General features: G+C 48.9%; 10 protein-coding genes across 10 annotated transcripts; 6 read left to right on the top strand and 4 right to left on the bottom strand.

Moving 5' to 3' along the window:
• Nucleotides 1-38: 38 nt before the first annotated feature.
• Nucleotides 39-1391, top strand: TRIVIDRAFT_30270 (uncharacterized protein; the record flags this gene model as incomplete). Its single annotated transcript, XM_014103342.1, has 1 exon — nucleotides 39-1391. The coding sequence occupies one exon, from the start codon at nucleotides 39-41 to the stop codon at nucleotides 1389-1391; it is 1353 nt and encodes a 450-aa protein (XP_013958817.1).
• Nucleotides 1392-2113: 722 nt separating this feature from the next.
• On the bottom strand, nucleotides 2114-2842 carry TRIVIDRAFT_91616 (uncharacterized protein; the record flags this gene model as incomplete). Its single annotated transcript, XM_014103343.1, has 1 exon — nucleotides 2114-2842. One exon carries the CDS (start codon nucleotides 2678-2680, stop codon nucleotides 2297-2299), a length of 384 nt encoding a protein of 127 aa, XP_013958818.1.
• A 2396-nt stretch (nucleotides 2843-5238) lies between these two features.
• Nucleotides 5239-8823, top strand: TRIVIDRAFT_132634 (uncharacterized protein; the record flags this gene model as incomplete). The annotated part of the gene is made up of 3 exons (XM_014103344.1): nucleotides 5239-6764; nucleotides 6837-7467; nucleotides 8272-8823. Coding segments are annotated over 3 exons (2709 nt in total), but the record flags the coding sequence as incomplete, so codon positions are not given.
• A 4253-nt stretch (nucleotides 8824-13076) lies between these two features.
• TRIVIDRAFT_31131 (carbohydrate esterase family 8 protein) lies at nucleotides 13077-14131 on the top strand (the record flags this gene model as incomplete). The annotated part of the gene is made up of 2 exons (XM_014103345.1): nucleotides 13077-13511; nucleotides 13580-14131. 2 exons carry the CDS (start codon nucleotides 13077-13079, stop codon nucleotides 14129-14131), a joined length of 987 nt encoding a protein of 328 aa, XP_013958820.1.
• Nucleotides 14132-14713: 582 nt separating this feature from the next.
• On the top strand, nucleotides 14714-16156 carry TRIVIDRAFT_61403 (glycoside hydrolase family 5 protein; the record flags this gene model as incomplete). The annotated part of the gene is made up of 3 exons (XM_014103346.1): nucleotides 14714-15533; nucleotides 15592-15681; nucleotides 15735-16156. The coding sequence occupies 3 exons, from the start codon at nucleotides 14714-14716 to the stop codon at nucleotides 16154-16156; spliced, it is 1332 nt and encodes a 443-aa protein (XP_013958821.1).
• A 548-nt stretch (nucleotides 16157-16704) lies between these two features.
• On the bottom strand, nucleotides 16705-17064 carry TRIVIDRAFT_220066 (uncharacterized protein; the record flags this gene model as incomplete). The annotated part of the gene is made up of 2 exons (XM_014103347.1): nucleotides 16705-16792; nucleotides 16889-17064. The coding sequence occupies 2 exons, from the start codon at nucleotides 17062-17064 to the stop codon at nucleotides 16705-16707; spliced, it is 264 nt and encodes an 87-aa protein (XP_013958822.1).
• Nucleotides 17065-17558: 494 nt separating this feature from the next.
• On the top strand, nucleotides 17559-19324 carry TRIVIDRAFT_30550 (uncharacterized protein; the record flags this gene model as incomplete). Its single annotated transcript, XM_014103348.1, has 2 exons — nucleotides 17559-17757; nucleotides 17826-19324. 2 exons carry the CDS (start codon nucleotides 17559-17561, stop codon nucleotides 19322-19324), a joined length of 1698 nt encoding a protein of 565 aa, XP_013958823.1.
• Nucleotides 19325-19735: 411 nt separating this feature from the next.
• On the bottom strand, nucleotides 19736-20429 carry TRIVIDRAFT_61405 (uncharacterized protein; the record flags this gene model as incomplete). The annotated part of the gene is made up of 2 exons (XM_014103349.1): nucleotides 19736-20208; nucleotides 20342-20429. 2 exons carry the CDS (start codon nucleotides 20427-20429, stop codon nucleotides 19736-19738), a joined length of 561 nt encoding a protein of 186 aa, XP_013958824.1.
• Nucleotides 20430-21167: 738 nt separating this feature from the next.
• TRIVIDRAFT_229930 (uncharacterized protein) lies at nucleotides 21168-23361 on the top strand (the record flags this gene model as incomplete). Its single annotated transcript, XM_014103350.1, has 2 exons — nucleotides 21168-21630; nucleotides 21711-23361. The coding sequence occupies 2 exons, from the start codon at nucleotides 21464-21466 to the stop codon at nucleotides 23359-23361; spliced, it is 1818 nt and encodes a 605-aa protein (XP_013958825.1).
• Nucleotides 23362-24957: 1596 nt separating this feature from the next.
• TRIVIDRAFT_30213 (uncharacterized protein) lies at nucleotides 24958-26643 on the bottom strand (the record flags this gene model as incomplete). Its single annotated transcript, XM_014103351.1, has 1 exon — nucleotides 24958-26643. The coding sequence occupies one exon, from the start codon at nucleotides 26641-26643 to the stop codon at nucleotides 24958-24960; it is 1686 nt and encodes a 561-aa protein (XP_013958826.1).
• Between the last annotated feature and the right edge of the window lie 517 nt (nucleotides 26644-27160).

Below are 27160 nucleotides of genomic sequence, written 5' to 3' on the forward strand. Positions count from 1 at the left end.
GTATCTTCTTGAGGAAGTACCGTCCGTTGTATTCCGCCATGTTTCCGGAAACGATCGCACCGTCAGCGACCGGGCAAATTGCCCTTATTCCAGAGCTTGTTCCATCAGACACTCTGCGAGTATTCCTAGTTCAATACCCGGGCGTGCAATTTCTTCGCCTCCAATGGCAGGATCATTCAGGCCTCCTGAGGGCCCGCATAGTGCCCATTGAGCATGGACTAACCATCGCCGCCGGAGAGAGAGTCATTCATGTACCGCCTATTGCGTTCCACTGTATCGTGGATAACAACTTGCTGCCCGAGCTCGACCCAACAGGCAACGACTGGCTGGTGCCTGATTGGAGCTCCCTGCAAACGCGACCGACGTTGGATCCTCTGTATGCCAATGTGATGTGCAAAGTTGTCGAGTATACCCCAGCGCGGCCCGGGCCAAACTGGAACCTCTGTCCCCGCCGTGCTCTGGAGATAGTGGGTAAAAAAGCTGAGGAAATGTTTGGAGTGTATTTTCTTGTTGGGTTTGAAGTAGAATTTGAGGTCATGAAGGCCTCTGCAGAGGGGATCCTGATTCCTTATAGTTCTGGATTTGGACGATTCTCTGTCTGTGGCCTCCGTGATCCATGTTATGAGCATGTTGAAGAGGCGGTTCGGGCGCTGCTGGCGGCAGGCGTCAAGATTGATGCCTTTCAGACGGAGGGGCGGCGCGGACAATACGAATTGACCCTCGGATGCCTCCCTCCGCTTGCCGCTGTCGATCAGCTGATACTCGTTCACGATACACTCAAGCGTATCTTCAGCCGCCATGGCTTGACAGTAACTATGTCGCCTCGACCAGTAGAGTCACGTCGGCAATCGACAGGGCAGCATACTCATATCTCCATCAACCCGCCCCATATGCAAAATCACTTCCTCGCCGGCATGCTACAGCGCCTTCCGCAACTGTGCGCCTTCTGCCTACCTTACGAGATATCTTATGAGCGTGTCCAGCCATATCTTGGTGGTCATTTGGTTGGCTGGGGCACCGAGAACCGTGTAGTGCCGATTCGAAAGATCAAGGACGGGCACTGGGAGGTCCGCTGCATCGACGCAACGGCCAACATGTACTTGGCCTTGGCAGTAATCTTGAGCGCCGGATTGCTCGGCTGTACCAACAAGGAGCCTCTGTTATGGCCGGATACGGGCATCATGACAGACCCGTGGCCCCAGGATGCAAAATTTCTCCCCAAGAGTATAGGAGAGGCGCTCGATCTCCTGGAAGAAAATTACAAAGATCTTGAGACTATGGTGGGAAGCAGTATCATTCAACACTATCTACGTGTAAAGAGAACGGAGGCTGCAAAACTGCGCGAAACAAATGTGGAGGAAACGCGCCAATTGATGTGCGAGCTGTTTTAGATAATGTTAGTTCGTAAGTGATTGAGTAGGAGATCAAAATACTATATAATCCATTTGGTTATGGAGTTATCATTGTTTTTATTATTATTCTTTGGTCACTTTCCCAATACGGCCATAAACAATTCTATTAACTGGAGTCATGGGCTGGTGTATTCTGGCTAAAATCATAGCGAATTCTTGTTTATGATAACCTATTATACCTGGTGAGCCCGTAACCCTGGTGTTATAGCTTACTGCCTTGTTGCTGTACGTACTTGGGAGAGTCTAAAGCTAGGTAGACGGTGATTGATTATGTATCTTATATTTGTATTTTTGCCGGGTCGCAGAAGAGGTATCGGGGCTCCGTTTCAATAACGAGCCAGGAAACCTGAACAATGATCATCATTTTAGCGCGGAGGTACAACAGCCTTCAAAACCGGAATTGCATGACCTCTCAATTTGGAGCCTTTGGATATATAAAAATGGAAGAGTTTTTACTCAATTCAAATGCTTGACGGGAGCCCGAATTCTCCTCTACTTGTGGTCGTATGTGCTTGAGTCAAGACATGATTCTTTATAATTTACTTGATTGCCAAGTGATGGCTGCTTTCAATATGGTACAAGCACTAGGTTGTGGTAAAAGGGGTTGAGATTTTAAATATATATTAGCACTTAAAAAGCAGGGCACCTGTAAATATAGGATGAAACCTTGTTATATTAAGTCTAAATGAATGATTTGCTATGCTAAGATGCCGTGATTGTGGATTGTTCCGTGTGTATATGCCTTCTAGTAGTTGGGTTGTAATGAATGTCGAAAAAAGTAAACCAAAAACCAAAACCTATCCCCTTCTAAGATGCCGAACCAATCCCCTTCCCGTCTAAGATGCCTTTCAATTCCCGAGCTTAAAAAAAAACTTAGAAAACGTTTAAGCGTGCACATTGCAGGCGATGGTGAAGCCAGTCTCCCAGTCCAAAGGCTGCTGGGAGAACTTCTGGAAGTCTCGCGAAGGATCGGAAAGGCTGGCGACCACAGTTTGGAGATCCTTCAGAACAACACACTGCACGTTGGTGAAATCGGCAGTGAACTGCAGGCTGGTGACAAAGAGAGTTCCATCCTTGAACAGGTTGGTGTTGCCGTAAGCCTCTCCAAGGCTAATATCGGTTCCATCAAGAGGGATCAAGGCGTTGCCGTTTGCTCCAGTGACATCGTTGGCAAATTGAACTTGAACAGTGCCGACATTGCGAGGAGCAGGAGCTGCGGAGACAGCAAGGGCGAGAGCGGAGAGAGTGAAGGCAATAGCGGAATGCATTTTGATAGTAGTATAAGTTATTTGTTTAGATTTGAAATGAGAAAGATGTGGTTGAAGAGGTAGTGTTGTTTGTAGTGTTGGTGTGATTGTTGTTGTGATGATGTTTGATGATGTAGAAAGTAAAATAGAAAGCAAGATGGAGAGCTGATTATATAGATAATTTCTGTGCTGTTGAAAATGTATTTTTATTGTATACATCTATAATCTGATATAATTTGATATACTTTGACATCTACAGAATAAGCGGATAGAAGCGTTCCGTACAAAGCCACTGCTAGCTGGAGGCTAAAGCCGTAGGATAATAATATGCTATTGGTTTATACAATTTATAAGCGTATTGGCTATATTTAATGCTGTGCATCACTGGTTTACGTAAACTAAGCAGCGGGCAATGCGATGTATAAGCCACCTTGCTAGCCGTTGCTTACCTAGTCTGCTGAGGCAGGACATATATTGCATGCGCTATGTAATCCCTAATGTAAGCTACAGTCATATGCAAACACGAAGTCTATACGAAGTAATCGCAGGTAATAAGCTGCAGAACACTTTGGTGGAAGCGGAATCGAAGGTTGTACAACGCATTTCACATAGCCAGAGTATGCTTAGTAAATTGCCTTAATGTAATAGAGGTCATATTTAAAATCAGCAGAGACACAAGAAGTCTCGACACCTGGTAATTGCCCGAATAGGTAAGAGCTAAAAATAAAGTATAGAAACTTTAAAGTTCATCTGGAAATAGAACAGCGCCTTAGCCTAATTTTCATTGCCAAACTAAATCACTTTGCCTCCTCTACATGTTCCTGGCAAGAAATCTACCCTTATCCTCCATTCCAGACAGTCCATACTTGTAAAACCCCTTCGAGTACCGTGTGCGGCCACATCTCGAGTCGGTAATCCGGAGGTGCCGTCTTCAAATTGCAAGGCATATACTCGGGGCAGACACACATAGCCAAGACACATCAGGCTGTAGGATCTGTGCCAAGAGCTGACAAGCCCGTTTGTTCGCCGACACATCTGTACGCCACTCTATCGCCACCTGTTAGCTGTGTGACCAGTAAGCGGATGTGCAAATGAAAAGAAGGATGATACTCATGCCGAGAGCTTATTGCGCCACTGCGCATGAGTCAGTGATTCTCAGGAAGTTTGATTGCCGGAAGAGAGAGGAAGTACTGAAATAGATGCGAAACTGCTGGATTGTAGAACTGGAAGAGAGAGATTACGATAGTTTTACAAATGTAATTCCTCCACATTTATGCCCGAGTATTATCATTTATAGCGTGGCAAGTTGGTCGATACCTAGGGGGAAGGCACAAGACCTTACGGCCTCGAAAACACACCCACGGCCCTTGGATTACCCTTGACCTTCATCTACTTCATCGACGAGAGTATAACCGTCTACGTAGGTAATAGCTAGATTCAAAGCAGAGATAAAAGCATGCTTCAGCGCTATAATCTAGTGCCAATCAACAACATGAAATATATAATCACAACCTCCGTGTTAATGTGTGTCAGATGATTTGATAGCAGCCAATCTTATAGCGCAGAGTTCCTTTCCCTCCAAAAACAGAGGCATGCGACTCCAAATTTGGAGTCTTTGGCTGTAAAAAATGGAAGACGTTCAACTCGGGAAAAGAGTTGTATAGGACCCCGAAATTTCCCCTAGCTATGGTCGCATCTGCTATTAGTGAATGATAAAAATGAGCATTAGAACCCTTTCTTCATGCACTACAATCCTATTCTTTTAGATTAAGTCTTCATTTCGTTAGAGTCATTGAGAAGGTTCGTCTCGGCGATGGCACGAGCATCATGGGATGCACACATCTTTTGGTATCCTACCCTGCCCTCTGGGGGCTCGCTAGAAGAAGATTTGCAATATTAAGCTGACGGCTACGGCGCCACCGGTAATGGCAAAATCTCTTCTTCTCTACCAACCCCCTACCCGTATGTGTACACAATCGTCAGCACATAGCATGTCCAAATGGCAGCGGCAATGGTTGATCTAACAGCACTACCATGCTGGGTATGTTCGGTATGCTCTTCCATTCATGAGTGGCCCTCCTATCTGGAGGTGATGACTTTCCAATTCGTAAGTGCCTGGATACATATTGTCTACCCTACAGGATAATGGGGATCACGGGGTAATGTGAAAGTGGTATGCGCGACGCGGAGCCTATAAGATGCTTCTGGCTTATATAATAATGCATATAGTATTCGTAGCCCAGCCAAGCGTTGGGCAGTCACGTCTTTGGGCAGTCGTGTCTTCTTTCATCCTGTAACTATTTAATTCAGCATCAACTTTCTATCCGAATTCCTAGTCGTTAGGTCTTGATCCTACCTACGTAGGATCACTCAGGATCGAAATGGATGATAGAGGCGGTACCCAAGAGCTCATCTCTCACAATACTTTTGGCGATAATGCACACATCCACCAAGGCAATGTACATATTTCGAGTGCGTACCTATTGTCTATATCTAAGATGTACAACATCCGTCACATTGAAGAGTAATTGACTTTTTAATTAGCCAATTATGCCGCCACCCCACAGGAGTCGAAACTCGATTACCTGCCCGCCAGCTTTGACGCAGAGAGCAAGCAACACATTCCCGGTTGCCTTCAACACACACGAGAGCAGATTCTCTCTGATATCCATGATTGGATTGATCATGAAAGCGAAAAGCGTATTTACTGGCTCAGTGGCATGGCAGGTACAGGAAAATCTACAATTTCTCTAACGATTGCACGCGAATACTATAAAAGGAAGCAATTGGGAGCAAGCTTCTTCTTTTCCAGGGGTGGTGGTGATCTCGCATCAACCAAGAAGTTCGCGACTACTATGGCCGCTCAGCTCGCGGAGCATTCTCTAGTATTACGACAGCATATCATGGACGCTTTCGCATCGAACGCTCGGATTGATCACCTCGCATTGTATAACCAGTGGGAGAAGCTTATCATGGAGCCTCTCCGCTTGCTAGAGTCGAACTCTATCCAGTCTCCGCTTCTCATTATAGTCGATGCACTTGACGAATGCGACAACGAAAGAGACATGGTAATGTTGATTGAATGCTTTGCGAGCATTATTTCGACGGTCAAAAAGATACCACTCCGAATTTTTGTTACAAGCAGGCCGGATCGACCAATTGATCTTGGATTTGAGGGCATATCCGTCAGCTCACGTCAACATTTCGCCCTTCACAGCATTGAACAGGCAATCGTGGATGGCGACTTGGAGATATACTATCGTCATCAGCTGACGCAAATATCCCAGAGACATTGCTGGAATGACAACGTAATATCTGATGAGGTGATTCATACTCTCGTGCAAAAATCACATGGGTTGTTTATCTATGCCGCTACAGCTTGCCGATTTATCAATGAAGGAGGCATCCTCGCAGAAGAGCGGCTCTTGAATCTGTGTGCCACTGGACCTTCTACTTTCGAAGCCGAAAAGGGACTTGATAGCATCTATAACACAGTTTTGGAAAACTCGTTCAGCGAGCAATTGGATCCTGGCGAAGTTGCAATATTGCAGCAAAAGTTTCAAAAAGTTGTCGGATCAATTTTGGTGTTGTTTGATACATTCACCCTGAGTGATATCGTCAATTTTATCAAAGAGCCAAAGACGAGGGTCATATCAATACTCAATAAGCTCAAATCTGTGTTGGATTTTGCGGAAGACGACGGAAAGCAAATCGATATCCTTCACCCTTCTTTTAGAGACTTTCTACTTGATTCAAGAAGATGCTCAAACCAGTTATTCGGGATTTTCACCAAGCAGGTTCATTATGATCTATTCGAACGTTGTTTAGCTATCATGCATGGTTTTCTACATAAAGACATGTGCAAACTAAAAAAGCCAGGGGTAAAGGCACGAGATGTTTCCAAAGCCCAAGTGGATCAACATATACCTCTCTCGGTTCAGTATGCTTGCAGTTACTGGATGCGACATCTTCAGCAAAGTGGGCAAGACTGGAAAAGTCATGAAGGCATGGTGGATTTCTTCCGAGCTGATTTCCTCGGTTGGCTTGAAGTTCTCGCTCTCTTGGGTCGGCTATCCGAGGGAATGACTATGTTGTCAGAGCTTCGGTCTTTGCTAGAAGATATACCTGACGAAGAAAACTCCTCGTTAAGCTTCTCCAGATTCTTGGAAAAGCTGAGATGGCCCCGGGCGAAGGCCCCCAACACCGTTGCCAAGGTCCTCGGCGAGCTCATACGCGACGCCAAGAGATTCGCCTATTATCATAGTCGCATTATCGAAGAAGCGCCGTTGCAATTGTATTGCTCAGCGCTCCTGTTTAGTCCCGAGCAAAGCCTTATTCGTCAAATATACCATGACCAAGTTCCAAACTGGATCACCGCTTCATTCGAGAGGCGCGACACATGGCCCACATATACGCAGATTCTGTGGCACCCACCGGGGTTTATATCATTTGTATTCTCACCAGATGGCAAATATTTAGCATCTGGGTGTGACGATGGAACTGTTTGGCTATGGGACGTCGTGACAGGTGCAAATCAGCGCATTCTTAGGGGTCATTCAGATTGTGTGAATTCAGTTGCCATCTCTCCCGACAGTCAACTCATTGCCTCTGCGTCGTGGGACCGTACAATCCGGCTCTGGAATTCTACGACTGGCGCATTTCAGGATGAAATTTTGAGCCATGATCACACGGCTTGGTGCCATGATAGGTCGAGTTGTCAGGTTGCATTTTCACCAGATGGTGCCTCGCTTGTGTTACGCTCGACTATGAGTGCCATCGGTTATAGTAACATATCGCTGTGGAATATTGTGACACACGCCACAAACTGGCAATGTCGAGTTTTAGATTATGTCTCGGACGTCGTATTCCTGTCTGATGGTAAGCGTCTTGTCTATAGCACTAGACACGAGACTGGCCTTTTGGACTCTAGGACGGGACAAACTGTTAGCAAGTTAGCTAAATACGGGGGACAAATCTGTTTATCTAACCTTTCATCTAGAGGTCAGATGATGGGCTTGGCAACAAAAACACACGTTGAGCTTTATGATATCCAATCAAGCGCAAGGCGGTGGCGTGTTCGGGTTGCGTACGCTCATGTCCTCACCTCTCCACCCGCGTACGCTTATCCCATCACCTTTTCACCCGACGATCGGCTCATCGCTGCATACCTCAAGGGACGCATTGAACTTCTGGATGTTGCATCTAGCCATACAAGGCATATTATAGAATGCCAACTAGATGACCTGCCTTTCGTTCGGCAAATCAAGTTCTCATCGGATGGAACATTTCTCGCATCGAGTTGGAGTGACAATACCATCCGGTTCTGGGACATGCCAAGGAGCAGGCAGCAGTTGGTCTCTTGTTCCGAACCCCCCCAACCGCAATACGTTACAACATCCGAATGCGGCAAATTCATTGCTCTAATGCCGCCTTATGAAGTAAGCAAGCTACACTCCTCCAAGGTTCAAGTGTACATCTGGGACACCCAGGGCATGAGAATGGCACACACATTTAGCCTTAGCACACAGCGCAGAGTTGAGTACATGATGCTCTCTCCCAATAGTCAATTTCTCGCTATTCAATGGGAAGGAAGCCATTACGACTTGTTCGAGTGCAAAACAGGGACATCAGTGTTCCATAGCAAGAACGCAGACGATCGCAATCGACACATATTCTCTCCCGATAATAAGCTCCTTGTCCTTTTAACCAGGCAGGATTCTATGCAAATTTGGGATATACAGAAGAGAGCTACGATATACGAGATCCAGGTTACCAGGCTTAGACGCATGGCGTTTTCGCTTGACTCCAAGCTTATCGCAGCTATCGTTTCGGATGAGCAATTATACGTGTTCGACCTCGAAGCAAGTGGTCATTTAACCAAGGTCGAGAGAAATTTCATTTTCGTCACTAATATGCAATTCACACACGAAAACCGACTTCTTGTGGCTAACGGTTGGAATCCGAGTCGGACTGAGGTTTTGGATATCCACACAGGAAGAACTCTGCGTGTCTTCCATCCGAATAATGATGCCCGTTCCTATGGCGGTGAAAAATATCGAAAGATAATTTTTCAGACTGCTGACATTATTGTGACATCCGATGGAGGAGACTTTACAGTTGAAGTATGGGATTTAGAAACCGGCGAATTGAGAATAAGTCTAGAATGGAACAAAAAAGTTAAAAACATTCATCTGCTTCCCTGTAAGGCGCATTTGCTTATAAACGAGGTTATAGTGCCACTGTCAAGACCAGATTCATCGACTTGCTGTTCCAACAGAGTATGGATCGAGAGGCTCTACTTCAAGCGAGGCGAAGAACAGTTAGTGTTTGTACCACAAGATTACGCATCGGCTCTCATAGCTGTAAGAGATGAGGGCGCTTCTTTTCAACCATTTGATGGACGCGCCTGGGGGATGTCTGCTTCATCACAACTGATCAATACTTTGAAGTTTGACTTTTCGGTGAACGAAGGCTTTGTCTGATACTGAAAGCGGATAGATGATCTATTGGGGATGGGGAGCCATCCCCAATAACTAAAGATACCACGACTACAAAATGTGGCTTTGAAGTCAATGGAGCGACACATTTGAGCGGTGTGTTGGGCATGTGGACGGAGTTTCTGGGACTCGATGGTCTTGCACGCGGCAAAAACAACTTTGGCAAATTCGACGGTGACGGTACATAATATATCTATCCTTCACTGAAGTACATCACACAATAAATGATAATCCCCGATGTGGAAGATTTTTCCCGGGTCTACAATGAAATAAATTTCTTCTGGTGAAGTGATGACGGGTCTAGGCAGTTTGGTCGGCCTGGCATATTATTTACACAATTTTGCAGGAAAAGAGCTCACTTACGGCCCACTTACTTACGCTGCTTTAGGAATTAATGAGAGAATTTCTGGGTGAGCTAGAAACCTAAGGGTGCCACTTTAGGCGATCTGGGTGATTCAGGTGATATGAGAAATCCGAAAGTATCTATCACCGAGCGCGGATAGATGGACTGTCTCTACTTAACAAGGGTTTAGCTAATAAAAAGAATAATATCAGTTGGGTTTGACAACTTCGTATTTCCACTCCAATTTCCTCCGAAGACATGTACCAGCTTTCATCACGCCCAGATTCCAATGTGCAACTTCATTGCCACCTCTGGCCCTGTCAGCGGCTATCTCCGCACCGACAATGAACTTGTGTAGATTGCCAAGCTTCTCGGCATGCTTCAAGAACACTTCCTCCTGTAGCTCGTGCTCTGTCTTATCAGTCATCTTAAGCGTCGTCTTCTTGGGCTGCCTTCTAAACCCGCTGTGTATAAAGTTAGCCCCTTAATCTCAATCCTGGCTGCCGCCATGGGATAATATAAAAAACGTACGGCGATACTTCTCATAAAACCTGACTCTTTTTATGATATGTACTTTATCAAATACCAAATTAATTTGTTAAAGTTAGCTCATTCTATATAATAACGCTTATAAACGCCTATTTATAATAGTTTATATGCTTTCTATAAAATCCTCCTTGATATCTTCCTGATCTATGGAAAAGTGAATGTGTTTATCTATTTGATCTAAATAATAGCTGTAAGGAAGAATTCTATATAAAGTGTTGTTCCAAAGGAATGAGCCCTCTAGCGTCTCTCCAGGACCGATAAGAAAGCCATTCAGAAGGAGAAGCGCAAATACGCAGTCCGGCCAGCAAATCTCCTGCATCAACCAAGTTGTCCTGTTCTTTCCGAGGAAAAAAATCCTACAATAGCCATCGCCACATAAAATGCAGTCATCGCGATACCCATTTCTGAACTGAACATGGCTCTGATCAACTTTCAAGGTTCCCAATCTACCTGTGTGGGCACAAACACTCGCCAGCATTCTTCCGCTCTCTGCTCTTATCGAATTCGTCGACGTCGAGACAAGCATTCACGTCTACGAACCCAGGGGTGGTTCAGTGCCCTTCTGGAACTGGCCTATACCGCCATCAGGCGCGCGAATCCTCCTCTTGAAAGACACTGCAGCTGGCGACTGTTTACTAGACCAGCCCCAGTGCAGTTAGGGGCTGACATGTATTGATGGCCGGTATGGAAACTAGTATCCGTGCAGCGCGCCGGCTACCACACGACTCTGGGCCGGCAAGGAAGAGGAAGCTGGCGAAGAAATTAAAAATGAATCCAAAAATATGGAAAACCACAACGGCGAGAACAGGTATTATACGTTATCCAGCTGCGCGAGGATACGACCTCCGATGCCGAACATGTGGAAGGAAAGAAGAGCTTCTGGCGGAACTTTACTAATTCAATCCGGAGACGTGGCCCACGATATATAGCCGTCTCCTGTACCGGGTGGACCTGTTGGATAGGGCTGATAGTGGCCAGCTTCATGGGCCAACTATATATCGCCGTAATATACCTTGTCCTGATGCCATCGACTTGCTTTGTGGTTGGCCTCACGCACGGCACCAAACCTCGCAAGCCACTGATACGTGAATCCCAGCCTTTTCCACGCCTTGTAATTGCAGCAGGGAGCGAAAACTCACACTACTGGTATGCGTTCGAAGGCCACAAAACTCTGCTCAATGGGCTGCTCAACATTTCGCTTGCACCATCCCAAAAGCTCCCATACCGGCCGTTTGGTCTCTATCTTCTGAGACTACTCACCCTCGGCCAGTGGGCGATAGCTCTCGGTTCTTCTGCTACTATGGGATGGGATGCCTTCATAATTTCCATCTAGACGGCATTTTGTATCGTTGCGAGCGCGTACCACTACCCCGTCGAAGTTGGAACCAAGGAGTGGCTTAGCAGGGACTGCAAGGTCAAGGCAACAACAATTAAAACCGTGCTGTCTTCTCGATACGCTCTGCTATTTGCATTAGCCATGATAAATCCAGACACTAAAAGGGACGAGACCAAGTGGATGGACCCTATCATCTCAGAGTCTCCGGAGCGAGAGATGATTTGGAAGAATATGTTAGACTGGTCAAAGGGAGTTAATCTCCAAAATGAAGCCTCTTTGAAGACCGAGTGGTGGTGGAGGTTAATGGAAGAAGGCGTCAATGTTGGAAAGGAGATCCGGAAGAGGCTGAAAGGTCACTCTAATCCCAGAATTGGCTCTATAGTATAAACAAGTTGATCGATTGCAAAGCTACCTAGATACATGTGCAGCCTTTCAGTTTTAGCCGGCACTTCTTTGCAGCTAAGAGCAGCTGAGGACGCGCCAACTGCCCCTCTTGGGCAGCAAGATCGCTAATGCGACTGCAGGTTTACCTAATGTTGTATGCATTCTGATTCGTAGTTGTGAATGTCATGGATTACAGTTGATGACAAATAAGACTCACAAGTGTTCAGATACGCCCCCCAGCTATCAACAAATTGGTTGAGCATAGTCGAATATTGTATTACACAACATTGTGTTATGTAATTTATTTAAACCTCTTTAAAACTAGAGTTGGGGGTTGTTCCACTAGAAAGCTGGAGGTCTTCGTAAGTTGATCCTCCAAAATCGCAGAGGCATAAGTCAAGTGATTGAGGCATTGTACCAGTACTAGGAAGTTGTCAGGTCTTAGACCGCCATGCATAACACCCTTGCTGTGAATCACGACTATAAATAGATGGCCGGAATAAACTATTTTCGGCGAATTGAGAAGCCATCTGCATGAGATTCCCAAATGATGAGTGCAAGCTTACCCAGCAGGTTATGATGGTGGAGAGAAATGGCAACATCGAGCTAGAAGGAGACGAGCGTCTTTGCTTATCAACATAATTGAGTGAATGCCCTAAAGTCATCAAGGTACCTATAGATACGCATATAGGAGACACACACTCCAAATGGCCAGCCTACTACACGAGGTCGGCTAGTTAAAGTCGATTACTGCTCATAATACTCGAGAAGGAGAGAATAAAAGACCTGATTGTTCCTTATATGATAGTAATTGACACATCGTATCCACCAATCCTGAAACACTTTGTTATTCATGTCCCGCTACATTCACTTGCGAGTGGTGTTTTCCTGCATTGAAGAGTCAAGGGGTTAAAGATATACATAGTACTCAATCAGAACCGCTTAACCCAATATGTATAGTGCCCCATCTCCCGGAGAACCTGCTCAGATGCCGCCAGGGTTATTCTTAGACTTGCCCCTCGGATACAAGTACCGAGGCTGCATGACTAGGGTTGCACCCCTTTATGAGAAGCAAGATCTGCATATCCGCATCGCTCATTGGGGCGGATCAAGAGTGCAAGTTCATGCAATTATTACATCGCTCAACTTGGGGCAGAGTTTTCAATGTCTGATGACACGAGCCTAAAGATTTTCTTCCCCATAGGCTCGTGTGCGAAATATAAATTATCATCATGGGCCACATCTTGGTCTGGTGGTTTCCACAGCCCTTAAATATCATAGACACCTATTACATCTTGAAAATTCATCATGTTTAAGATAAAGGCTCTTGCTGCTTTGCTGGCCTTCACAGTCAGCACGTTCGCGGCCAGTAGAACCTCTCCACCTGCTGGTGCCCTTGTTGTCGGCCCAGGCTTTTATTCAACCGTTCAAGCAGCTGTTAACGCACTCAAATCAACGTCTCAAGAGCAAATCATTTTTATCAACCCAGGCACTTACAATGAGCAAGTAACTATTAATAAGCTCGCTGGACCACTCACCATCTATGGCTACACTCAAAATACAGCATCCTACGCCTCCAACACGGTTACCATAGCTGCTTCTCACAGTTTGTTAGATGAGGCTACTGATGATGCAACCGGAACACTGCGTGTGGAGACAACTAATTTCAAGCTGTATAATGTCAATGTTGTCAACTCACATGGCAGCGGTTCACAGGCCTTGGCTGTATCTGCAAATGCTGGGGTACGTTAACAAGTATCATGCTCCATCCAATCTCAGTTTCAATATCGGAATCTAACTTGATTGAACAGAATCAAGGCTACTACGCCTGTTCTTTCAAAGGCTTCCAAGATACCTTGCTCGCAGAAACAGGCGCTCAGCTCTATTCACGTTGCTACATTGAAGGCGCTACCGATTTCATCTTTGGCCAGCAAGCCACAGCCTGGTTCGAGAAATGCACGATTGGCGTACTCCCTGCTTCCATCGGCTATATAACTGCATCCGGACGCACATCGAATTCAGCTAGTTATTATGTCTTCAACGGGGCCACCATAGGGGCAGCTCCGGGTAAAAGCGTAACCAGCGGGGTGTATTACCTTGGTCGGCCGTGGGGTGATTATGCCCGAGTTGCATACCAGTCTTGTTCCATGAGCAATGTGATTAATGGTGCGGGTTGGCATATTTGGAACACGGGCGACGAACGAACAGACCATGTCTCTTTTGGTGAGTATTCAAACTCAGGAGCTGGGGCATCAGGTATAAGGGCGTCATTTGCCACGAAACTCAGTAGTGCTTTGACGATTGGAAGTATTCTAGGTAGTAGTTACGCTTCACAGTATTATGTGGATACGTCGTATCTTTGAACTAGCTAGCAATTGAACAGAGAGAATTGGATAGGAGCATCTGATAGTTCCGTTCATCATGGCCACATCAGACCATATCAAATAGGCACTTCCCTTTTGACTTTCTGGTACTGTCTTTTCGGCCCATCTCGTAATTGGCGCGCAAGTGATCTAGACTCGAACAAAAGAGGAGCAACTTCTGCCTAAAGTCTGCGAAGAAAAATGCCACCGACGTAGCGTCTTCATTGGCAGAGAAGAGAAAGTAGAAAACTCAAGTACACATAAATACATATCCGGGGCAGTTGCTGGTCGGTTTGGGGTTGCATTCGCAGCGTGACATTGCAGTTAATATCCGGTCTAGGCACTATGGGTAATGCGGGAGAAAACTTACCGTGTATGGTAAATTCGGAAGAAGAGCAGCCGTGTCTATAATAGGAAATCTATATGTCTGTTGATATACTGTAGGTGCTCTCTCTTATACATTACGACAGAATTCGTGCAGAGTCTTTAGTATATAAAGCTGGCTCCCCGACAAGTTTATTGATGTAAGTAATCTCTACTACACACAACTCCAAATCATCATATGGTGTCCATCTTTGCAATATGATGCTCACAAAGAGTTACCTCCTTGCCGCTGCAACTGCAGCCTCGACACTGGCAGCGGTGCTACAACCAGTTCCGCGTGCCTCCAGTTTTGTGACGGTATCGGGAACACAATTTAACATTGATGGTAAAGTAGGCTACTTTGCGGGCACCAATTGCTACTGGTGTTCGTTCCTTACCAACCCTGCGGATGTTGATTCAACCTTGAGCCACATTGCTTCCTCTGGACTCAAGGTCCTACGTGTATGGGGCTTCAATGATGTCAACCAGCAGCCTTCGCCTGGAAACATTTGGTTCCAGAAATTATCCGCATCCGGTTCTACGATCAATACAGGAACCGACGGGTTGCAAACCCTTGATTATGTAGTCAAGTCAGCCGAGCAACATGGCATCAAGCTTATTATCCCGTTTGTCAACAACTGGAATGACTATGGTGGAATTAACGCTTATGTGAATGCCTTTGGTGGCAATGCCACTACTTGGTTCACTAATTCGGCGGCTCAAACCCAGTACCGCAAGTATATTCAGGCTGTCGTCAGCCGCTACAGTAACTCAACCGCTATCTTTGCGTGGGAGTTGGCCAATGAGCCTCGCTGCAACCAGTGCGATACTGGCGTCATAGTTCAGTGGGCTACAAGCGTGTCTCAATATGTCAAGTCGCTCGATTCAAACCATCTTGTGACACTTGGAGATGAAGGACTCGGCCTTAGCACTGGAGACGGCTCTTATCCATACACCTATGGAGAGGGCACTGACTTTGCCAAGAATGTGGCAATCAAGTCGCTCGATTTTGGAACTTTCCATCTTTATCCGGATTCTTGTAAGTTTTCTATATAGCTGTTTGGAAAGGTTGATCGTACTAATACTGTCTCGTACAGGGGGTACAAACTATCCTTGGGGAACCACCTGGGTTCAAACCCATGCTGCGGCTTGCCTTGCTGCAAACAAGCCATGCGTGTTTGAAGAATGTGGGTTATCTTGTCCACTTCATGACAAGGCTATGCTAATATATCGTGATTAGACGGCGCACAGAACAATCCCTGTACTAACGAAGCCCCTTGGCAAAGTACCTCCTTGGCTTTGGCTGCCCGTGGTATGGGCGGCGATATGTTCTGGCAGTGGGGAGATACCCTTTCCTATGGTCAATCCAACAGTGACCCATACACCGTCTGGTATAACTCATCGAATTGGCAATGCTTGGTCCAGAATCATGTTGCAGCTATCAACGGCGGCACAACCCCCCCTCCTCCTTCATCTACGACTACCACCAAGTCGGCCACCACGACGTCGACTAAGACCACGTCGACGGCCTCGCAGCCTACTGGCAACTGTTCCCCCTTGTATGGCCAATGCGGAGGCCTTTCATGGACTGGTGCTAAATGCTGTTCACAAGGAACTTGCAGATATAGCAATGATTGGTACTCACAATGTGTACCTTCATAAAGCGCCTGGATACGTGGGGACATGAGGCTGATAAAAGGAAGGGTCCATACGTAGGATGTATGCAGCTTCCCCTGGCCCCTCATAAAATTTCCATATCGTGGCCTCCTGTTTAAGTATCTAATTTATGATAACCTAACTATCCCTTGACCGATGTATTGATAAAATGTGGTATTTTGGCCTGTCGCGATTATGTATCGATCATCATTGAGCGTATGATAGGGGTATAAAGTTTAAATCTTCTATACTGTAGTTGTTATTACATCTATCTGCCATTGAGAGCTCGTTGTCTACTTGTATTCCCTCCGTGATTTTGTGGGTGGCCGGACATAAAGGTCAGAGAGCAACAAACAGACTCGCGAAGCCCATCTCAGACACCTACCTACACTGTTAATTGGTTTGTATGACGTTTGTCCCCCATAATTACAGTTATTCTTGCATGCCGGCATTTCATTGCTCCGAGCGGCCATTCGCTTCTTTAGCCGGTGTTTGGTGTTTAATTCAGCCGCTATCATGATCGAGCTCTCTGGCAGAATCCAACTTTGGAATCGTTACAAATACAGGAAGAATGTATAATTCTCCAAGGTCATAAGCAGAATGCACGTAGTAGACCAGTCCGTAAGGGTTTCAACCAGCTTTCTAAGTCAGACATTTTAAATCACGGGCTTTGAGGGCTCCCCGATCCCAATACCGCTCTAAACCGCACATCTGCAACCACTTATATGTACTCCTCACTGTGCTTGAGCCTGTGCAATCTCAGCCGTAATAGGCGGCAGCTTGCGTCCCTGTTCTTTCTCGACCAGGAAGTGCAAATGTCCTCTAATGTCGTCGCGAGCAACGCCTTTGCCTGCGCCATCATCAAAGCCAGTCCAGCGGTCAACGTCGGCCTTGATTGAGGACAGCCATAGCATTTCTCCCGTCCAGCCAATAGTGCGTGCTGCATGGCCGATATACAATCCTCGGGTTGTGTTTTTCATTCTTCATACAGTAGCTAACCTCTGGGACGTTACAGCTGCAGTAACTCAGCGCCAATGGAACTAGTTCATACAAAGTCTCGAATGGCCCATGGCGTGGACGAAGTTACATGTATTGACTACTGGGTACCTGGCGTGGACGATCTCGCGCTAAGCTTAAGTACTTGCCTCTCACCAGCATCGGAGACAAAAAAAGGAAACACTGTGCGCGATCGGAAGATTTCCGCTATTTGCACTGAGCGGACCGCAAAGCTTGGGACCCGCGTCGGCTGCTTTTCGCCAAACAAAGCGTCCCACCTCCAATCAACTTTCTCGATATCGCGTTTCCCCCATTTCAGCCTCCTCTTGTTTCGTCCTTTATCGTTTCCTTTCTTCTCTGCTGTTAAAACATCATATCATTCCATGCGTCCTTACTTTTGATATCCGTGACCATGGCGAGGAGATCGCAGCCCAGCACCGACTCGTCACCGACGTCATTCTATGCAGGCAAAGAAGACGAATCTGAGCGCACCGCCAAGTCCACCACCGCGAGCACACCTGTTAAAAGCCAGCCGTGTCCATATCGAGAGGCGCGAGAGCTGCCACACGAATTAAAAGAACACTGCCAGATCTTTCTGGAGGAACAACTATGTATGTATGCGTTCATATGCACCTGAATCTATATCCGCTTCCATCGCCTGACACTCGATCACTTTTAGATACCTGCGCTATCAACCTCCTCAACAGCATTCTTGGCTCCGGCATCTCAAGAAAATCACCAAGCAGCAAGCCGGTGTCCATCCCCCCGCCCAGCCATCTCGCACTCCTCAGCACCATTACCGTTTACCCGCTACACACCACGCGCGTCGACAAGCCCGAGCACCTCGACGTCCCCTCCCTCGCCTTGGGCTACCTTCGCAATGTTCTTACGGTAGTTGGACCGCTTCACGCCGATTTCCGATCCGCATTCCAGTTCCGCTCCACACCGAGATGGAAGAGTCGAGCAGGACATACTGGCCATGGTAGTGACAGCGAGATGTCTGATGATGACTCGGAGGGCCGCCATGATTTGCTGCGGGGAAAGATTGCAAATGAGGGCGGTGTGTGGACCAAGGGCCAGGACTTCTGGTCTACCGTGGGGTGGGCGTTTCACTGCTGCACACTGCTGCCACATCGATGGAGGTACTGGAAGGCGTGGCTGGAGTTTATGCTGGATGTGTTGGATGCTGACTGGGATGAGCGAGAGCGTCGCGACAAGGAGGATCATGAGACGAACGGTCAAGTGGGCGATGAACCTACCATGTGGCGTGCGGAATCCATGATCATCATGTACATGGACCAAAAGGACGGTCGCCACTCCGGCCCCAAGGCCATCATGAAGGCCTTGTTTGCTTACAACGGCAGCGTGTCTTCTTCATCTTTCCAGGCGATATTCGACAAAGAACACAAAGGGCCGAGGCGGCGGGTGAAGAAGCGGAAACGCGATGCGGTCCTTGACCTGGCCAACGACCAATTCGGCGACTATTTCGACGAAGACGACTCAATTTCTTCGGGCGTCTCCGAACCTGGGACCCCCCAAAAACAGCGCGCAAAAGCTGGCGGTTCAGGGATTGGCGCGGGTATGACTGAATCCATCCATCTACGGCTGCGTCTATTCAGACTGCTTTCTGCAGCCACGAATACGCTACGCAGCCGATCAGAGCTTAATAGGCTTTACGAGGATTTTGCAGCCGGCATCAAGGTCCTTCCCTTGGATATCTTTGCGTTACTCGTTTCCCAGCGGTCGAACCCTCTATTGCCAGAGACGCACGTCACCTTGTTAAAGGAATTCTTCCACCTGCTTCTCCCCTCATCCTACAAGGATCCCCGCAAAGTGGACGAAGAAGGCGATATCACGGGCAGTCTGACGATGCCCATGCTGGAACAATGCTACGTCTGCTACCCGGCGAATACAGTTGGCCTGGAGGATAATGCTAAGTTATCGCTGGTGGTTGAGAGCGCGATTCAGCTGCTGTGGAGATTTGAAATGGTCGAGCACACGGAGAGTTTCGCTGCCGCGGTAAATAAGGGCATAGAAGCGAGAGCGAAGAAGGCGCAGAAGAAGAGGACAGGGCCCCGAAAGGTCGATGCAGCCGATTCGCATGCTCTTAATGTTTTGAACGCATCTGCCGAGAGGATCCAAACCTTGTTGGAAGTGCTGGAGGCTTCTGCTGATTGAGTTCATTTCTTTCTTTCTTTCTTTTTTTTTCAGCGCGCTTTTCTCCCCTTTGTTTGGCGTTTTCTTGCACACATGGTAATGTTGTTGAGTCTTGGTCTGTTTTCTGTTTTCAAAAGTCCAATGGGAATGAATGGCGTGTGGCGAATATTGCTGTTTTCATGATTGCACGAATAATTGTCTGTCGGCACAGAACTGGAAGCAAGGCGTTTAAAGGGGAAACTCTTGGGGGTATACACTATGATACACATAATACACGTCTATCCACCGATCAATCCATAGATACATACACACCTATTTATAATACAGATGATACCATTTTGGTGACTTTGTTGCTTTGTCTTATTTTTGTTCTCGTTCTCATTTTATTCTGCTTGCCGCTCTTGCGTCAGGCAGTTGGTTGTCAGGAAGTGGTCATCGATTTCTTTTTGCGGCCGCGGGATTCCACGCCGTAGGTTGCCATTTCTCGCCGGGTCCCTGGGCTGTTGCCCTAGCCCAGGGGTCCTTTTCATCTGCCTTTTCCGTCTTGGTCGCCTGAGGAGATGCCGCACTTGTCTCGTCTGCTTGTCCTCTCTCCTTTGCCAAAGGCAGCTTCTCCTGTTCCCTCGGGGCCTCCATGACCCTAGGCTTTGCCTCCCAGCGCGCGTCAGCCTCAGCGGCGAGATACTTCATCCTCTCCTGGCGCACCACCTCTGCGTGCTGCTCCTCCAGCGTCGGAGGATCTCGCCGTGTATGCCGTAACCATTGGTGCCATTGCGGGCTGACCTTGACTTCGGAGTAGTGCGTTGATCGGGGATATGAGACGATGCGGCGCCAGCGCTCGCCCGAGTCCTTTGTCCCGCGGGTGTTGCGGAACTCCCAGAATGTGTTGCCTTTGAGATCAAATCCTGGAGGGGAGTCAGAATGGAGTGGCAATTCTGGTTCTGCCTATATATGGGTTTGATGCCGCTGGAGGCGAATAGAAGAGACTACTAAGTGGACAGAGCAAGAGAGAGCTCCAGGAGAAAGCAAAAAACGTACCAATGAGAAAGCGCCGCCGCCAAGGGAGGCGCAGGGCCTTCCACTTGTACCACGCCTGAGCAATAGGGCCAATTTGCTTCGACGTCATGAGGATGCGGCGACGATGGACTTTTTGGAGGATTGAGCTTTTGCCGGCGAGGTTCTGCCGTCATAGGATTTGGACTCGATGCGCTACCTGTTTGTACCTAAAGGACGTGGCTGTGCGGCGCCACCTCGTGCGGGCACCAGCCACGACGAGCAGCTCTCGGTACCTTAGGTAAAGAGGTAATAAGTACCTACAGCACCTTACCTGCTGCCCCTCCCTTTTGCAATCAACCTGAAGTACCCAAATGTACATGCAACTCCTTCAAAGCAATGCGTCTCTTTGTAATGGCACCACGCAGGAATTGCCCTGTTAGAAAGCACGGCTTAGCGAAACGAGGGGCCAAGGATATTAATGCAAGTCACCTCCTATGTCGTCATTACTTACTAAGTGAGCATGCAAGGACCTCGGGCATATTGCCATCTTAATGTTAATAATGTTATTAATAGGTCCCGCGGTACCGGTACGAATAGCACCTTGACCTGTACCTGAGGCTTCTGCCTGTGTCCAATTTTGTCCAATTTTGTTCCATAGAATCGCCAACTCAGCCCCTGGTCGCCTTGTAATAACTGTAATTTGGCGCCAGATTCTCCCCCGCCAGCTCCTGCGCCGGGAGCTGACGTGCGTCACCCGCCAAGGGGCCAAAGCCGCGAAACTGCCCCAAGTACTTGAACCCTTTTTCTCTTCTTCCTCCTCCCTCTGTTTTATTGTAGTCTTAGTCTTGTCTATCCTCCCTCTTGGTCGCGGTGCGCGGGCAATACTCTCACACGTTACCGAATACACCCTAAATTTCCTCATTGTTGCCAGGCTGCAAATTCCAGTCCGCTGGGTTTCTCTGTTGCGACTGCATTCCGGACCTGCCGCTTACTCACCCCGTCTGACGCTGACTTGGTGACGACATCATCCTCGACATCCGATCACAACAAATCGCTTCCCTGCCCTTCCTCCGACTTCCACGCTTGGAGCTCTAAAAGACAAGACGATCGCCTCACCGAATAGGACACATCAAACGAAGAGAGTGCGCTTCTACTAGACCAAACATGGCTTCCGTTACGTCCTTGGATAAGGACCTGCGCAGGTTGCGCCTCGAGAAATACACTCCCGCAGCAGCCAACGAGGCTCGCGCATGGATCGAAGAGACTCTGGGGGAGCCGCTGCCGTCAAAGGATCTGCTGGAAGGCCTCAAAGATGGTGTCGCTCTTTGCAAGTATGCGATGCGCCCGCGCCCGCGCCCGCGCCCACCCCAGGCTATTGCTGTTGTCGCGTGCTAACTTTTATCCCGCTCAGGCTCATCAATCTCGTCGCTCCCACCCCCGGCATCAAGTTCAAGAAGTCAGCCATGCCATTCGTTCAGATGGAAAACATATCGCATTTCTTGCGCGCATGTCAGGCTCCGCCCTTGAACCTGCATCAGCACGACACATTTCTCACTGTCGACTTGTTTGAGCAAAAGGACCCGGCCCAGGTGCTGCAATGCATTGGCGCATTCAGCAGAGCCGCAAACGCCGCCAACCCCAAGAACTTCCCGAATCCCATCGGGCCCAAAACAGGGAAACTTGGAGTCACAGATACCAATGTTAGACCAACGAGCTCGGGCAGCCAGTCGGTCAGCAGTTGGAGCAAGAAGGAGCATGAAGGTTCAACAGCCCCGGCCTGGAATATTGCACAATATGGCTATATGGGTGGCGCCAGTCAGGGCAGCATGGGAGTTGCTTTTGGGGCTCGCAGGCAGATCACTAGTAGTGCGCCTCAGGTACCAAGTTTGGCCGAAAAGGAGCGCATCAGGAAAGAGAAAATAGCGGAAGAAGAACGCCAGCGACAAGAAGCCCAAGCCCGGCGCCAAGCCCAGCTGGAAGCCGAAGAACGTGCTCGTGCCGAGGAAGAGAAACGATGGGAAGCAGAGACGGAGCGACAGAGGGAAGAAGAACGCCGCAAGGTCCTGGAGGAGAAGCAGAAATGGGAGGAGCAGGAGCGACAGTGGAAACAGACCGAAGATAAGCGCCGAAAGGAAGAAGCTGAGGCTGAGGCTCGCGTCGAGGAAGAGCGGCGCCGTGCCAGAACCCGCAGCCCTGCTAAGCTGCGTGGGCAATACTTGAGCCAATACCAAGCCGAGCAGGCTAACGCTGAGAAGGCCGAGACCGATGAATCAATGCAAAAGGAGCGGATTCATGAGGCACGACAGCGTGAGGCCGAATATGAGCGTGACCGCCAGGAGCGAGCCGCTGACGGTAAAGTGCCTGATTCGCCGGTTCGACTAAGAGGCCGGCCAGGCGAGCCGCGAAGCCCCAGGGGGGCGGGCAATACTTCGCAGCTAAACCGCCACGAGTCTTGGTCGCAGGGTGAGCGCGAGGTCCTCCATACCAAGTGGAAGCAGCATCAAGGAGACTTGAAGGAGGATGACCGAGAGGGACTGGCGTCATCGCCGCTGCCCAGGTCTCCGCGCCCTCTACCCAATCCCAGCACCGCTCCGGGCGGACGGCCACTGCCTGATCCAGCCAAATACTCTTCTCCTCCGAGAGAAGCGCCACAGAGTCGCACAGACCGCTTCCTGGCATCCAACCCGGCGCCCATGCCGTTTGTGGCCCAGCAGACTTATGCTCGAGAGCTCGGCGCCACGGAGGAACGTGATGCCGAGGATCAGCGTCGAATCCAGAGCCAGGACAAGACCAAGGCGGCCGGCTGGGCGTCCAAGTCGTTGCTCGAGCGCGAGAAGGACCTGGAAAGACAGCGACAGAAGGAGTGGGAGGAGGCCCAGAAGGAGACGGCAGCCATTAAGCGGGGCGACAGCGGCGTTGACGGCATTGGAGGCGGGATTGATGGTCGATGGGACGTCAGCCAATGGAGCGGCTACACCGGCGGTGATGGCCAGAACAAAGGATCGCAGGGCATCGGCGCTGGTCGGAGGCAAATCGTAGGGCCACGACCTCTACCGCGGTAGGGTCCCGGACGATGACAGAAGCAAAAAGTGAGGGGGGAAGGGGGCATATCGAGGAACCTCATTGGCAAATACTTAGATGATCTTTGGTGGGCGTCCATCCGGTTAGAGGATTACATAAAAAGACGGGCGGTGGTGGTTGGGACGGAAAGGGCGGCGCATGTTATATCTGGCTTTTCATCTTGTTGTCCTCGATGTTATTTTTTTTTCTTCTTCTTTCTTCTTTCACTCATCCTTTATCTTGACTCTTCTTTCTTGAAACTTCCTCTTTTTCTCTAACTTCTCTTCTTTTGTATTCTCTTGCAGAAATTATGTTTTAGCGTTGATAACCTCTTCTTTTTCTTCTTCTCTATCTCTTCATTTTTGAATCCAAATTTGCTGAATCTTCGCTTGTGAATCTCTTTTTTTTTTTTTTTTTTTTTTTTTTGAATCCAAATCTACTGCATCTTCGTCTGTGAATCTTTTTATAGAAGCGTGCGTCAGACTGGCGATCCAGCTAGCAACACCCATCCCATGTCCCATCTCGATGGCCGCCCCTCTAAATTACTCCCCGTCCACTAAGTCATCCTTGATGTGGTCATATTTCCGCCAGCGGGACTGACGGTAAACCCCCAACTCGGCCAGTCGAGGACAGGGTAGCTTCATGGTAGCTCGAGCCAGATTCTGTTAGGCTGGCTATTGATGCAGGGCGCCGCGCAGCCCACTCTAGCCCAGGCGAGATGGGAAAATGGGGGTCCCTGCTTGATTGGCCCTACAAGCAGCAATATTACCAGTCTTCCCATTACCCATTACCATCATCATCACCGTCCTGTGCTTGTGGTCCCTTGGCCTGGCCCTGCGGATGGCACATGGAGACAGGCGAGACATCTTTGCGTCATCCAGCAGCTGCAAAGCCCCCTGCAAAACGCACAGGTACATTGACATCCTGTACCGTGCTGAGCAAGCACAGAGTCAAAAGCCCTTGCGCTGCTGATATCCCGGTCTACACATGCATTAGGTAGAAATCACCGTTGGGCTGCCACCTGGACCCGTGAGAATGGGCTAAAGGGTTTTGATGCTCGAGACAGAAATCCCGCGATATATCCTTGGGGTCCGAAAAGGGGGCCCGCCAGCCATAGCGATTTGCTTCTCGAAAAAATGGCCACACACACTGTCAAGTTGGGCATGGATAGAGTGAACACGGGGGCAGATGCTACAGTAGCAAGAAGGCGTTTTATTTTTGACTTTTTTTTTTGGGCGGCCGTCGTAGTTGAGCGGGGATCCGCGACATATTTCCTCGTCTGCTGTAGGACTTGCAACTTTTACTGCGAGGCAAAGACCCTTGTGCATCTCGTCTTCTCTTGTGCTCCTTTTCTTTGAGTTAAAATTTTTTATCATGTGGGCCTCAAGAGCCACTTTGATAACAGTCATCAGTCATTGCCGTCTACTTCTCTTCCCTACCCTTTCCGCACTATCACGGGGACGGACAGCCACACAGCCCCTGTTGGATTTGACCCTCGTCTCTCGCTACCGAGAATAGACACACGGACAACCGAGTACGCTAGCCATAGGGACCGATGCTGCTGTTGTTTGACGCAAGCCGAAGGAGAATAACCATGTTTATGCCGATGTTCCATTTTCAGCCGCTTTATCCTCTGACGCCTCAGTGCGGCACCTCTTGCACATGCACCAGCCCCCCAGACTTCCTCGAGCCCATTCGCGTCGTTGTTGTACCGGCAGGGTCACGTCGCAGTAATGGTTCAGAATCTCCTCTCCTTTCTTGATGCCTCCGGGCCGGCCGCCCACGACTCGTTCCTTTCTTGCCGAGAGAACCATGCGGCCGCTCCAATCCCAGGTGACGTTGGGATCACAGTCGTGGTTGGCAAGACACCAGTAAGGATGCACCGCAGCAACATCCGGCCTTCCATCTCGTGGGTTCTTCCGGGCTGAGGCCGTCCCACGAAACTTGGCGTATAGTGTGTTGAGTACCCACAGATCGTATTCCGGCAGCCCGGCGTAGATATCTATGTCCATCTTCTCCAGCACATGCAGCGGCGTCTCGATGTTATACTTGAAGGAGAAGGGAAGCGTCCACTCCGGTGGAGGGCCAGCGTTGGGCGACACATTGATCTCGTTGGTTCGAGAAGGTACGAAATCACCCCAGATGAATTTCACCTCTCGCACATCCAGCGGATGAACCTCTTCGTTAACAGCCATCGCCAAGACTCTAGCAAGAAGAAGAAGGTGAAGTGTCTCATCAGCTTCGAATGCACTAGGGTCCTTGGCAATAGAGTCCACGTCCTTATCGCAGACGGCAGGATGATAGCGGCTCTGAGCCTCATCGTGGCACTCTTGGCTACAGAAGACGGTATCGAAGCACTCCTCGCACTGAATGGACCGATTCTCGCTACCGAGTGGGGCGAGCTCGGAGCTGCAGGCGTCACAAACGGAATCCTTGTGTCGGTTATTGGCTGTTAGGAGGGTGTACTCCCTAAGCACAACCTCGCCGGCTTCGATATCCTCCTGAGCAAAGACGCCAAGTTGTTTGCAAGTGGGAATTATTTCGTAGTTATCCGTTTCGCTTTCCCCTTCTAACAAGACCGGTAGAGTCGCCACTTGGACGGCACACTTTGGAGCCATCTCCCTCAGGCCGTCATTCAAAGACTGCAAAGACTCTGGAGAGAAGCGATCTGGCTCATGATCATTCCAAGGATAGACCTCTCGACGGACAAGGCCAAAGTCGGGCAAATCATCGGCATCAAAGTCTGACAGGCCCAGCTTCTGTCTGGCCACGGCGTCAATGTGGTTTCTAGTATGAAGAAGCTTCGCATTCTGGGGCGCAACCGCAAGGCCTCGATCACAGAATTGAGAGGCACTTCTCAGGCAGCCGCACAGCAAGAGGCTCAGCGATAGTATCTGATATGCTCTTATCGATGCCAGGAGCGCCAGCTGACCAGATGCCACCTCTGCGTCTCCGTGGGTGCCATTGGCCAGATCAGGGTACTCATCGGCAAGATGCCCATGGACCAGGGCCTCCGGGAGAGGCTCTCCGATATATCGGCTCAAGGATTCTTGGGCCTGATCGTGGTATTCAAAGCCGTCGTTGACAATCTCATCAGTGAGGAGAAGAGCCCGATATGCGTCACCAGCGGCAAGATCGGGATATCCGAGATCCGCATAGACGGCCGCACGCTCGAGATAGAGAATTAGGTCATAGGGCAAGCTCTTGAGCCCCTCGGTTAAGAGCTGACGACGCTCGAGCAGCGTCTCGTTGACGGCGGTTTGATCTATATCTGGGGACGACATTGGTACCAGTCAGTCGTCGAAACCAGTAATCAAACAGGCTACTACACCACAACTCTAGGGTGTAAGGATACGGCAAACGTTTGATAAAATGACGGAATCTGCGAGGAAGACCAAACAGCAAATTTTGGTCAGCGTCCAGGCCACACGCTCAAGTCGCGCTACAGTACAGTAGAGAAACGTCGTTACCTGATGACAGCGTGTCAGGGTTACAAGACCGAAAGGCCCGCCGAGCTGAAACAAGGGATAAGAAAGAGACAGGAAACCCAAAGGCAAAGCGTCAAGCTGTCAACGAGCGGTCAAGTCGTTGGGTTCCTAAATGTCAACAAGTTTCTCCTCTCTGACTCCGCAGCAAGGTCGGACAGAGAACTAAGCTGGGCTGGTGGGGAGGGCAAAAGTCGATGCCAACTGTTCGGACGGCCCAAGGCCAGCAAGGACGCAGTGCTGGCGGGTCGTAGGGATTGCCGCAGAAGTGTGCCACTGGCGGCAGAGCTGGAGCTGCCGGTTTGCAGGATTTCTT

Source organism: Trichoderma virens (assembly GCF_000170995.1).
Source record: "Trichoderma virens Gv29-8 chromosome Unknown TRIVIscaffold_4, whole genome shotgun sequence".
Lineage (NCBI taxonomy): Eukaryota > Fungi > Ascomycota > Sordariomycetes > Hypocreales > Hypocreaceae > Trichoderma > Trichoderma virens.